Below are 14,080 nucleotides of genomic sequence, written 5' to 3'. Positions count from 1 at the left end.
GACACTCGTCCAGTGTAAATGGGCCCTAAGTGATTACAATATCAGAGCAAAAGGGTCATTTATTGTGGAGAACTGATCCCTTGTAGGAAGGATCTAGTACCCTGTTGTACTGCCTTTAGCTTGTATACAAGATGTGATACGGGTAGGCATGAAGGCTCTAGTACCTTGTTCTACCACCTCTACCTTGGATATAAGATGTAATCCGGGTGGGGATGGAGGCTCTAGTACCGAGTTGGGCCACTTCTACTTGGATACGAGATGTGATACAGGGGGCATGGAGGCTCTATTACCCTGTTGTACCGCCTCTTACTTGGCTACAAGATGTGATATGACCTCAGATGGAGGCTCTAGGACCCTGTTGGGCTGCCTCTAGATTGGATACAAGATGTGATATGGGCGGGCCATATTTGCTTTTAACTGAGCAACTAGATCGTGCAAAGTTATAGGTTGTCAAAGTTGGTGTCCAAGATGGTCTAAAACATGTTTAATTGGCGATAACTCTGCCAACCAGGCAGCAACGGAAGTCTGACAATGTTGTGGAGGCATTTCTGTGACACCGTTGTGTGTGCGGCTGAGTATTATCCTGCTGCCTTTTGTAAGTTGCCATGAGAGGAACACATGTGGCTACAGGATGTCCTGAACATAAATTTTGCAATAGGGTTTTGTTAAAAAATTTGCACCGCCAGGCTGTTACAGATTCTGTTTATGATTTGTATAGACTTTGGATCCATCACTGACAAAGATTCCTCCATACAGTCTATTTATTGGCCAACCAGGGAAAGTATAAAGTATAGAATAGGGGGCATAAACAAGAATCCAAGTCCAAAAAGAAAAAAATTTCCACGCTCGCTTTGTCAGGGAGTGGAGGTCGCCACTGATATTCCATAGTATTTATTAAATCTAAATGACAAAAATCAAACAATGCAATGCGTTTCGGGCATAAACGGGCCTTTTTCAAGCATAAAGATATAGGTACATCACAAGTGTCTGTGTGTGTGTATAATCTATAGTAATTCTACATATATATTATTATTAACTATAGTAATATAATAATTCAAAATGAATAAATAAAAAAAAAATATATATATATATAATATACAAACACATACATTACCAGAAGCATGTCTGCCATCTGATCTCGCAGCATCACAGCGTCGTGTGATGATGCAATGTGCCCGTTTATGGGCCGAACTGCGTTGCATTGTTTGATTTGTCATTTGGTTCCTAAATACTAAGGAATATCAGTGGTGGCCTCCACTCTCTGACAAAAGAGCGCAGAGATTTTTTTCCTTTTGCACTCTACAAGAATGAGATTTTGTATTTATAAATATGTATAAATGTAGTAGCCTGAAGTACATATGTCTGGCCCCTCCATAATTGTCATACATGTCATATCTTCAATATGGATGCACTGTGCAGATTGTCTTGTCTTTAGTTTTGTGTATCGCACAGCTGCAACATGTAAGAGATTGAAGTCTATGAATTTCTGGGATATGCCTGGAAATTGTAACCAATTGTCATGTGACGTGGGTATGAAAGATATATATAGGAGTGCAGAGTGTGCAAGGAAGGAGTTGCATTTCTTCAATGGTAGAGTGTGGAGGGAGAGAGAGTGCGAGCCACATAGGGTACCTTCAATCTTCATGTGGGGAAGAATGGAAGCTAAGGAGAGGTATGCTGATGTTTCAACTCCAGGACCCCTACCTTAAGTGAGAGTGAGAGAAGGAACTGCCATACAATGTCCAAATATCCACCTGCAAGTGAGTGTCAGTGGAGTGTCGTGCCCTCCTCCAGTGTGTGTGTGTCCAGGAGCGGACTTATACAGATAACTAAGACTGTAAGCCCGTGTCCTCCTGTGACCTGGATTGTGTGTATCCAGGAGCGGAGTCATACAGATAACCTAGACTGTAGGCCCGGTGTCATCCTGTGTCCCGGACTGTGTGTATCCAGGTGTAGAGTCATACAGATAACGTAGACTGTAGGCCCAGTGTCATCCTGTGTCCCAGATTGTGTGTGTCAAGGAGCGGAGTCATACATATAACCTAGACTGTAGGCCCAATTTCATCCTGTGTTCTCCTCAGCTGTTCTTCCTGCACTGGTGTGTGTGTAAAGTAAGTTGGAGAAGTAAAGTTCCAGTCACTGCACGTTCCCAGTAATTGAGTTTTCCTAAATCAACTGTGTGTGGACTCTCTTAATTGCCTGTTGGACATCTAACGGAGTAAAGGAGTGGTGGCGTCACCTGTGACAACTCTTCAGATCCACCACAGCACTTATTCAGGTAACCGATGTCCCAATGTTGCGTGGAAGAGGCCTAGCGGTGCTTTGGCTGAGGTTGCACGTGTCCCTCATCTCCTCCTTACATGACATCATGGGGAACATAGATAGTAAAAAACATGATTACATACATCAATAAAACAAAATTACAGAATAAACAACAATATATACAAAAGAAAAAAAACAAACTAAAACCGAAGCCAGCCAAAACCGTTGCTGTATGCGCTCTGTAATCCAAAACCATACATACTATATATCAAAACGTCCAAAACAAAATGAGGAACCCATTTACATACTTTATTTTAACGTAATTATACTAATTTAAAAAAAAAACTAGAAATGTTAAAAAAAAAATCTTTTTTTTTTAGCATTTTACCCCCAATAAAACTAACAAATGGAAAAAAAAGTCAGTGAAAACAATATTAAAAAAATAGCCCTATATGTCACGGGAAAAAAACGCTGAAAAAATAATTTTGATAGCTAAAGGAAAAAAAATTAGGCAGTAAAACCACCACATGGGTAAAATCCCTAAAAAGTGTCTGGTCCTTAAGGTAACAAAACAGCCTGGTCCTTAATGGGCTAAAACTAGGTGTGCAGAAAGGTCCCAAGCAGGTATATATAATATATATGCAACCCCAATTCTATAAAGGGTGGGACACTGTTTAAAATGTAAAGAAAAAAAGAATCAATGATTTGGAAAGCTCATCTCGCCATATTTTATTCACAATAGAACATAGAACACATGTCAGAGGGGGAGAGGAGACCTTTTTCCATTTCATTTTCAAAAAATTAACAGATTTACAAACTGAGGTCAGCAACATATCTCAGAATAGTTGGGGCAAGGTTAACAAAAGCCTTGAAAAATAAATGATCCTAATGAGAAACAACTGGAGGGTCAATTTTCAACTAAGTCACATGACTTTGTATAAAAAGAGCATGTTGGAGAGGCACAGTCTCTCAAAAGAAAAGATGATCAGAGGTCACCATTCCGTTATAAACTGTCTACAAATTGTGGAACTATCTCAGAAAAAGGTTCCTCAATGTGAGGTTACAAATACTTTGAATATACTATAATCTACAGAACATAATATCATTAAAAGAGTTAGAGAATCTGGAGAAATTTATGTTCACAAGGGACAAGGGCGACAGTCAATATTGGATGCTTGAGATCTACAGGCCTTCAGGCGGCACTGCATTAGAAACTGGCATGATTCTGTAATGCAGATCACTGCATGAGCTCCGGAATACACCCAGAAATCATAGCTTGTGAACACAGTTTACTGTGCAAATCAAAAATGCAAATTAAAGTATCATGCAAAGAAGAAGCCATGTATATCCACGCAATCTAGGACCGCCAGCATCTTCTCTTGACAAAGCTCATTCAAAATGGACTGAGGCAAAAGAGAAAACTGCTCTGCGGTCAGATGAACAAAATTCTTTTTGGAAACCATGCACGCCATGTCCTGCGGACTCAAGAGAAGATAGACTATCCAGCTTGTTATCAGTGTACAGTTCACAAGCCTGCATCTCTGATAGTATGGGGTTGTATTAGCGGCTATGGCGTGGGCACCTTACACATCTTGTAAGGCAGTATATAGAGGTTGCAATGCTGAGCAGTATATAGAGGTTGTAGAACAACATCTGCTCCATCCAGACATCTCTTTCAGGGAAGGGCTTGTATAGTTCAGCAAGACAATACTAAACCACATACTGCACCCATCATAACAGCATGGCTTCAGAGAAGAAGAGTCCGGGTGCTAAACTGGCCGCCTGCAGTCCAGACCTTCTACCAATAGAAAACATTTAGCACATTATAAAATGAAATATCCGGCAAAGACGACCCAAGACTGCTGATCAGCTAGAATCCGGGACAACATTCCTCTCCCAAAACTCCAGCAATTGGTCTCCTCACTTCCCAGACATTTACAGGCTTGTAAAAAGTGGAGAGATGATGCTACACAATGGCAGACCTGACTCTGGGCCAACGTTTGTGACGTATGTTGCTGCCATCAATTTCTAAATGAAAAATCTTTTAAATTAAATTGGAGAATGTCCCACTCCACCCTCTGATATGATCTATTGTGAATAAAATATGGTTAAATGACATTTCCTAATCCTTGCATTCTTGTATCTTTACATTTATTTACATTTTAAAGCATCCCAACTTTTTTGGAATTAGGATTGTACTAAAAAAAGAACACACTCTTGCTTTCAGTAAATGCACCACTCATGTACGTATAAAGCTTGAAGACGTTTGTATTGTCAGTGTAGTAAAGTAATGCATCAGCTATGACATCACCCATAGAATTTTCTACACATTATAAGGACATGTGTACAACATACATGGTGACTACTTCAGGAAGCCGTTAGCTCCATTGAAATTATTAGTAACACTCAATGCAATGTCACTGAGAAATCCCATCGGCATGACTCAATTTTGGGTGCTAGTATTGCCCCTAGTCTTCACTTCCAAAGGATTATGCGAAGATACAGGTTGGTAATTATTAACCATATATTCACCAAAAATAGAGCATGGTCATCTTTACCATGTGATGACTGAAAAAAATCTTCAGCAAGTTAATGTTTATCGTACCTTGTAGATTCTCCAGCCAACACTCATACATCATCCATCACAGGGAATCGGCTATAAACTAGCTTTTATAACCTCCAATGTGATTGCTACTAGTTCTACACTGTATAGCCAATTTATTAGAGATATTAGCCCTTTTCAAGATTGGAGCTTTCCTGTATGGAAATTTGACATATCTGCCCAGGGTGCCGCACAAAATCAAGTGAGCAAGTTTTCTGGGGGTTTGCCTTTTTGATGTGAATGCAGATTTACAATGGGAAAATCAAGCGATCTGAGCGACTGCAAAAGAGGCCTAGTCATCAGTGGTAGACTAACCAAGGCCAGTATTTCAAAAACTACCAACCTTGTGGAGTTTTCTCATGCAACAGTGTCAAAAGCATACCGAGAAATGTGTGGCCGAGGAAAACATACAGTGCAAGGGACATAAATAACTCGACAAAAGGGGTCAGAGCAGGATGTCCAGAATCGTTCTGACAAACAAGCAGTGCACAGTCAAGCAAATTTTCAACTGAATATAATACTGTAGCACCAAATAACATGTCTGAGCACACAACTTGTTGTTCCTTAGCACGGATAGGCAATAAGGGCAGACCACCAGTTCCAGCACCAAGGCTTTAATTGGCAAAAGCGTGCAAAAACAAACAAAAAAAAGTATCGCTGGGCAGTGGAAAAACATTGCTTGGTGAGGTGAATCTAGATTTTCATGCTGATGGGGGCAGCAAAAGGCAATGGAGCTTTCCTGTCAACTAGTCAAATCATGCCAGCACTTGCATGTAAAGTGCAGCAACTCCACGTGGGTCTGCAGAATGATTTCACCACCAAGTGAAGTCTATGCCTTAGGGCTCCCACCCACTGGCGTTTTTTTTCTCCACTGCGATGCGATTCTAAAGTTAAAGTCTCGCATCGCAGTGCAAGAAAAACGCAGGCAGATATCTCAAAATCGCTGGGATATCGCTGCGACATCGTCAGTCTTTTCAATGGGGCCAGCGGCAAAAGAACCACTTTTTTATGATTATCAGGGAAGGGCTTATATCTCAAGCCCTTCTCCGATAATCATTCTGCGGGGCTTGTCAGAAACCACTGTTTTCAATGGGATCGGCAGCAGTGCCGATCCCATTGAAAGCAATGGGATAGCATGGCGCTGACTTCTGTCACAGCTGTGGCAGAAGTCCACGGCATTCTCCATATCTTTTCAATGGGGCTAGCGCTGCTGCCGCTGGCCCCATTGAGAAGACTGTCGCAGCGATATCCCAGCGATTTTCTCGCACTGCTCTGCGAGAATTTTCACTTACTCTCGCAGCGCAGTGGAGAAAAAAACGCCAGTGGGTGGGAGCCGTTAGGGCTTCCTTCACACTGGTGTGGGTGATATCTGGGCATTAATCGCGGCCAGATATCGTCCTCACCATCCATCTGAAATCCCAGGTTGCGAGGCGTTTTTATGTGGAAACCACCTCGAATCACTGCGGGACTGAAGGAAATTCCCGGGCGCGGCTGTCTCAGTTGCTGCAGAGGATCGCGGAGTCCTCCCATTGTTTTCAATTGGGTCGGCGCTGCTTAACTGGATCAGCAGGATTACTGCTTATTTTTTAACTACTTTTGTACAATAAATTCATATTTTTAAGGGAAACAACAATTGACACTGATTCACTGCATTCGAAGATCCATAGGATTTTAATTTTTCTGGCAACAGAGCTATGTAAGGGAGGGCTTGTTCTTTTTGGAAAGAGTTGCAGATTTTTGGATTTCTTATTTATTGTACTTTTTTGGGAGGCAAACGCAAGAAGAATAGCATTACTTTATTAAATTATTTTTTATGATGTTTGCCATGCACGATAAATAACATTTTTCATTGTCTGTGTTGTTAAGAACATAGTGATATCTATTATGTGCTGCTTCTTTAAACATTTTTTTCTTATTTTATTCCTTTAAAAAGGTTTTTGTGGGCAAAAATGTTTTTTTTTTTTTAAAACTGAATTTTTTTCTTTAAATTAACCTTTATTGGACATTTTTTGAAATTTGTTTTAGTTCCTCAGGGAATTTTTGATGACGTAATGATTTGATCTGTAGCAAAGTACACTAGGGCGTTTCATTTAGAGATTTTTTTTTAATGGGGGAATGTTACCAAAAATTCAAATCTATTTTTTTTTCATTGCACATTTAGTTCAGTAAATTTTCACGTAAACAAGGGGAATATTCACTACTCCTGTAAAACAGTGTATAATGCCAAGAAACTTTTGTTTTCTGTTATATTAAACATACAGTTACAATGAAACATACGGTATGTATATCAACAAAGAACAACAGAATGCAATAACAGCACTTTAAAAATTTAAGCCATAAGTTTTATCAAGTCTAGTTTTGATTCATTCTTGGACATAAACCGCAACTTGCTTCTTGAGGTCTTATATATTCCTCAGAGCTCTCGATCACGACCTGAAGGTTGCGGGTTCAATCCCTGCATGGTTCAAGTAGCTAGCTCAAGGTTGAATCAGCTTTCCATCCTTTCAAGGTCGGTTAAATGAGTTCCCAGCTTGCTGGTGGTTAAAGATGACTGGGGAAGGCAATGGCAAATCACCCTGCAAAAACAGTCTGCCAAGAAAACGTCAGTCATGACTCCCTCACATTACTCGTCTGTATATACTTGTCAGGACAGTGTCCGGAATAATGGGAGTCCCTGAGAAACCCGCAACCCCTGTCCCTGCCTACTTGCCCCCCTGGGCTAACCCCCAGGGCGACAACTGGGCGGCGGTCCCTACCCCCGCTAGGGAAGCGGGACATGGGAAAGACAAACAGACACTGAAGACAAACAACAGTAGGGGGGGTATTTAACTAGGGGGGTTGGTATGCTGCTTTATGCTTGACAAAGATCCTGTGTGTGTAGGATCGAAACATTGCAGCTATGTTTTTACCATTGAGGAATAAAGTGCTGTTTTATTCATAATTAACCCCTGGAGTGCTGATTCAACATATCTTGTAAGGATTTCCTGCTTCTTCCGGTCTTTGGGTCCAGACCTTGGCTGTGGATCGTGCACCCTGCAAGCCTGTAAGTGCTACAGTATATTGATTGGAAGTGCTGTTCCCCTTCTCATCTCTTTAAACAACAGTAGAAGAGTCAGACAATCCGGGTCGGCAACAGGAGGGTACGTGGTACAGAGGAGAAGGCAAAAACGAGGTCAAGTCCAAAAGCGGAAGTCAGAAAAGCCGGGGTCACAGGAGAAGTCAAAATATACGCGGGTGCAGCTGGAGAACCAAACTAACACTGGCAAGGCTGGAAGCAAAACACACACGTTTAAATGCTGTCAGAACTCCCGCCCCAGCAGCTGATTGGGGCAGGGAGCCTTAAAGCAGCAGGCCCATCAAGGAGGTGCTGGAACACCGCCCCCAGCCTTGCTGAACAGACAGTTACCAAGGAAGCATGCTTGGTAGTCAAGGAATTAGAGAAGCACCTGCTGCCTCCCTAGCAACCCGGCGGCGACCAGTTTTACAGCGGCCAGGGGAGATCACAAGAACCGGGGCTCCCCTGCGCCGCACACTTGCAACCCGGGTGGCAGGACCAGTGGTGTGGGCACAGCGGCCCTGAGAGTTGCTGGTTCTGACAATACTTTGCCTGTTGTCTCTGTGACTTGTTTGACAATTCTTTGTGCAGACTGACGATGGCAAGGCCACATAAATTAATTAACTTCTTGACTTCTGGGAGGTTCCATATCAAGGGAGGTTTATATACATTTGTAGACCAGTTTATAAAGGCCCATTTAGACAGGACAAATGTCGGGCAAATAATGTCCGACACTCGTCCCTGCATGGGAACTAGTATCACACTGGCTCACAGTGGGGAGGCTGGAGCAGATTTCTCTCCCCGTGCTCCCCCGCCCCTGTTCATTGACTTAAAACAGTACTGAACGGCTGCTATTTACTCTGAACGATCATTGTTCAGCTCATCGTCCATCGTTAATACAGCCTAAACGATGGATGATGAGCTTAACGCTGATCGTTCAGTGTAAATAGCAGACGTTCAGTACTTTCTGTGAACGAGCCAGCTATACTAGCTCCTGTGCAACAGCATGGGGGGTGATTATAAGTGGGGATGAGTGTCTGGCAAATTTTTTGCACAACATTCGTCCTGGACATTGCAGGGACGAGTATCAGGCATTGTTTGCCCGACATTCATCCCATCTAAAAGGGCCTGTAGTCCCAGTAGGGAAGTAGCACCAGGATTAATAAAATTAGTCTTTCTGGGATGCACAGAAAGATCAAGATCAAAATGCATCAACATTTCCACTCCTTAAGTCAACAATGTTCTGTACACCAGCTTTTCTCTCATTATTGTCACTGTTGAACAAGAGTGTCTGAATGATCAATTCGCTGAATATACACCATGCTGAATGCTGGATTGTTGTCTAAAAGAGCATTCAGTAGAGCTTTCTTTTGAAATCTGAGGAGCTGGAAGAATACATGGTATGGGCCTTTCACCAAAGAGTGTTTTACTTTGATCTGGAACCAGCAGGAAAAGTACAGACCAACAATATACTCATCATCTTCTATATTATTCTAAATAAGCTACAGACCATAAATATACAGTCAGGAAGATGGGCAGTGATCCCCTCTATTATAACTGTGTGACAGGAGCTGTCTGATCATCGGCAATTATTGTGATGGAAGATTCTATGTTCCCCATTTTTTACATATTCCTTTACCAAGTAACGCCAAATTTCATCAGTTTAACAAAAACATTTTTGAAAATCCCCAGTCACGGTGCACATTTTTAGCTTCCATTATTGTTGAATTGTGAAAGTCAGAAAATTTGGATCTCCCTAATTATGTATGTAGTACATTCTTCTAGGCCAATGACAACAGCCTATTCGACTTTACTGTAGATGGGGTCTAAAAGATTCAGTTACAGGGCAGACATGGAGGACTTTGTCAGTTTTAAAACTTTCAATTGGGAAACTGGGAACAACTTTCTCCGCCAAAAACCAGCAGCTTTGTCAGGCCAATAATGATGAAGCCAATGGTCCTTGATGGAGAAATATGTTACCAGATTCCTAATTGGATGTTTTAAACCTGTGTCAAGCAATAAAGGGATTTAGATTCACTTTGCTGCACCCGACGCTCCGTTTTACAGTTGCATTCTAACAACTGAAGAAGTTATAACAGCCTTCGCAGAATAGACGTAACTAAAAACTCAACTTTTATTAAATAGAATATTAAAAATCATTTTTATAGGGCTCAACACACAACATATTGCCACATCACAACAAAAATTGTGTGAATGAAGGTGTGGCAATAACTGGGGAAATTGGGGGAAGTCACACGAACTTGTAATCACCCCTACATATAGCGAACGATGCACTCCTGTGTACCAATTTCCCAGAAACAGTAATAATAAGGAAAGGACTTTAGAGCACACTAATTTGGAAGATAACTTAGGTGTGCAAAATGAGTTGTCATCCCAATAAACGCATAGGAGATGCGTACTATTAAATGATATGCGTTTCACGGTTCAACGCGTTTCGTTGCAGATGATGCAGTTCATCAGGAACCGTAGTTTGATTATAGATAAATTTGAAAAAGGATGTTTACCAAAAGATTAAATAAATAAATAGATAGATAACTACCCACCCTTATAGATAAAGGGAGATGTTTTGGCAGCAAACCAGATTATGGTAGGTTCAATAATAAGGAGATATATCTGTATCCTATATTGTGGGGAATGGTATCGATAATATAACCCCACATGGATAGCTTGATCTCCTATTTCTAATTCTCCCACAAAAAAGTGTCAAATTTTTCTATGCAGAAGGCAAAAAGAGCTTTTTTATTGCTCACATAGATCCTAACTCAGAATCTGGAGATACCTGTCTAAGTTTCCTTTCTAAAGTGAAAGATACGACACAAAATAATAAAGATAGAGTCTGGCCATGTAACCTTAATGGTAGGCTACTATTATATTTTATGTTCTGGTAAACAAACTATTGCTTGAGCCTGAAAAGATCTTCCATCCTTATTCAGGAGGTCAAGATGATTATTTAGAAACTTACTGGTATCCACATGGATGCATGCTAATTCAGTGGCCCAGAGTTAGGGCCTCCACAGCACTTGTTCAGCTACCTCATGTGGAATGCCCATGTGTGTCTATGTGCTACAGCGGAAGATAGCGTGAATGGATGGCTTCCATTGACTGCAATGGAAGCCGGACGCGCGTACATCCGCGGCAAATATTATGCGGCGGAAATCCGTCCGTGGGAAGGAGGCCTTAATTTGGTGAATTTATCTAAACTTGTTTATTTGTTCTATGCTTTCATTTCAAAGTATATTTGAAATATTAAACTGTGTAAATATCAACAAAACCTAGAGAATTTGATGTGTTTTAAAACACATGTATGTAATATTGAGGGACCATGCTTGCTGGGTCATTTTAGCTATATGGAGCTTTATTGATGATTATATTATGTCATTATTCCTTACTGTACTCTAGTAGTAATGCACCTAAAGTGTTGTTGATTTACTTCATACATATAAAATCAACACAATTCTTAGATGTAAAAAGTAATATATTTAAGAACTATTATTTCTGCCTCTTCAGTTGCCGACGACATAGGTCCGCATATGTTCATGCGTATATCAGACCTCTTAACTCCAACAGAATGTGAGGTTTTCTTTCTAAGGATCACTCAACCTGACAAAGGCTATGGAGGTCAATTAACAACCCCTTCTCAATATAGTGGAGCAAAGCAACGTAAACGCCGTGATATTAGTAAGTCACTATTAATTTAATGTCATCTTTGTAGTGTATTTTCATATGACATTCAGTAATGGTGTTTTATATTTTAAATACTGGTCTATGCTATATTTAAATACAATTAGTCCTACAGTAATTCTTTGGTGGTTCTCCAAATTAATGGTCTATGTTTAGGATAAGCCATCAATACCAGTTTGATGGGGGTTTGACCCTCGGTACCCCTGATTGGAGGTGCTATACTCTTGGAAGTATGCGATACCAGGTACAGTAAATACTAAATGTACACGCTCTGTCTGTAAATGAATAAAGGGGATGCAGCACTCAGAAGAATGCCATGGCGCCTACAATCAACTGATGGGCAGGTGTGTTGAAAGTCAAACCCTCAGGGATCTGATAATGATGAACTATTCTAATAATAGACCATCAATTTTGTACGACTGAAGAACTCCTTTACTAGCTGATTGATGCAATGGAATTGTAGTTGGTGATACTTTTAGAAATCTCAGCATTTATACTTGCCAGTAGGGTGATTTTAGATATAGTACAGAACTTTTTCCTAAACTGTGCAATATCTGGAGAACAGAGCATTTTGGAAATAAACATCTTATGGGCGAGTGCATTATTTTGTGATTATTATTATTATTTTTTTAAACACCTTGAAATTCTGAGATGGCAATACCTCTTTAAGGAAGGTAGCAAATTTCTCTTTAAAAATAGGTACACAGCTCTCCTACAAAAGAAGAAAACTAATTTTGTTGTAAATGGAAACTATGATGCCAGTGTGTACAGACCCTAAGGATTCTTTTTACGGGGCAATCAGTTGGACAACAGATGCCCGACAGGTTGTCCCAGCGATAATCCTTCCTGTTTTTTTACACAGAATTCCAAACAATAGTAGCAACATTTCACTGCGGGAGGAATCTACGAGTTTCTCAAGTGGGTCTTTGTTTTATGAGATAGCAGTGTGAAAAGCAGAGGAGACATACTTGCCTTAGATTATTAAAATGTATTGTTGTACTGTGGTAGAGGTTAGCTTCCAAGAATAGAATCAGTGTGTCTTAGATATACGGTTCATGTGATGGACATATATCTCTTCACTAAACTGTGTATAGAATAAATGTATTTTATCTTATTTACTTTAATGTCTAGTGACCACAGAAGAGTGTAAAAGAACACTGAAGAACTGGGTTGTAAAAAAAGGGGACACTGTCTACTGGGACAGAGTTTTCACTTCGCTATATAAAGTGGGGCGCCTTGATGTTGCTGTGGGTAAGTATATTATATCATAATCGAGCTATATAGTAAGAATGATTCTTTATTCATGTTTTCTCCTTGCCACTAAGAAATGCTACATACTGTATATAATACAGGGTGAGGGCAAAGTTTGGACATACCTGTTTAACTGGTGTAATAATGAGAACATTGACTTCCAAATGGGAAGAAGACTCTGTGATATATCAGTCATGGCTGGAATATACTTAGAAACACACTAAAAGTTTTGCTCTATCTTTACTTGTTCAGTAGTTAAGGGTGGGCAAAGTTTTACAAAATGCTTTATATGACGTGTTCGATTTCTCCACCACTCTGCAGGATACACATAGTTAATCATTTAATCCAGTCTTCATGAACACACTGAAGAAATTCAGCACTGCACACTTCACAGCACTATAGGATTCGCCACGTCAAGTGAACTATATTGCATATTTTTTCTGCACACACAAGATACTTTAAATGCCTCCAGGGATTAAATAAATAAATAAATAAATCTTGGTATTTGTATAGCGCCAACTTATTACACAGCGCTTTCAGGTAATTGTTACTTAATTACCCCCCACCGAGCTGGGTTCTCATTTTACCGACCTCAGAAGGATGGAAGGCTGGAGTCAACCTTGAGCCGGCTACCTGACGCATGTGGGGATCGAACTTGCAACCTTCAGGTCGTAGGCGAGAGCTTACACTCTGCGCCACACGAGGCTCCTAGAGTCCAAAGGCGTTAAATCTGATGACCTAGGCAGCCATTCCACCGGCCCTCTACAAAGTCAGCCAGTGGGAGATAAGACACCCAGTCAACCTGCTGCACAGACACATTTCACCACAAATATAGGAACAGAGTTTGATTATTGCGCTGAGGTCTGCGATTTGCTGCAGCAGCTTGTGACATCTCGTTGGTTGGTTTGGGTATGATTGTGTGATCACAGGAGCTGACAGGAAGTATGCTTTTAATTTCTCAAAGACTTCCATGCCTTAGGGCCCATTTGCACGGAGCGACGATCGCTTAAAAATCGCTAATCGGCGTTCATTTTAGCGATAATCGGTGCATATAAATGGGCGCCCATCGTCCACTTTTTGGGCACTGTTAGCTGATCATTAAAATCAAGCTAACCTAAAAATCGTCATTCACTTTTATCAGTAGTTCTCCACGGGGGAGTGCTGATAGCATTGTTTTCCCGTGGAGAACAAAGGATTAATTGGTATTT

General features: G+C 40.7%; 2 protein-coding genes across 2 annotated transcripts in view; one reads left to right on the top strand and one right to left on the bottom strand.

The window, feature by feature from the left end:
* The window catches only part of LOC136625751 (C4b-binding protein alpha chain-like), a 603,882-nt gene that overhangs the window by 320,968 nt on the left and 268,834 nt on the right, over positions 1 to 14,080 (bottom strand). The gene's annotated exons all lie outside the window — the stretch shown is intronic.
* TMDD1 (transmembrane and death domain 1) overlaps positions 1 to 14,080 on the top strand; it is an 83,780-nt gene that overhangs the window by 45,452 nt on the left and 24,248 nt on the right. Inside the window, exons 2-3 of the mRNA XM_066598901.1 lie at positions 11,448 to 11,618; positions 12,753 to 12,872. Coding sequence (XP_066454998.1) covers positions 11,471 to 11,618; positions 12,753 to 12,872 — 268 coding nt within the window. The 5' untranslated portion in view covers positions 11,448 to 11,470. The remainder of the gene's footprint in view (positions 1 to 11,447; positions 11,619 to 12,752; positions 12,873 to 14,080) is intronic.

This window comes from Eleutherodactylus coqui, chromosome 4 (genome assembly GCF_035609145.1).
Source record: "Eleutherodactylus coqui strain aEleCoq1 chromosome 4, aEleCoq1.hap1, whole genome shotgun sequence".
In the NCBI taxonomy this organism is placed as follows: Eukaryota; Metazoa; Chordata; class Amphibia; order Anura; family Eleutherodactylidae; genus Eleutherodactylus; species Eleutherodactylus coqui.
The sequence above is the reverse complement of the archived record's forward strand: the minus strand, read 5'-3'. Positions and strand labels throughout refer to the sequence as shown.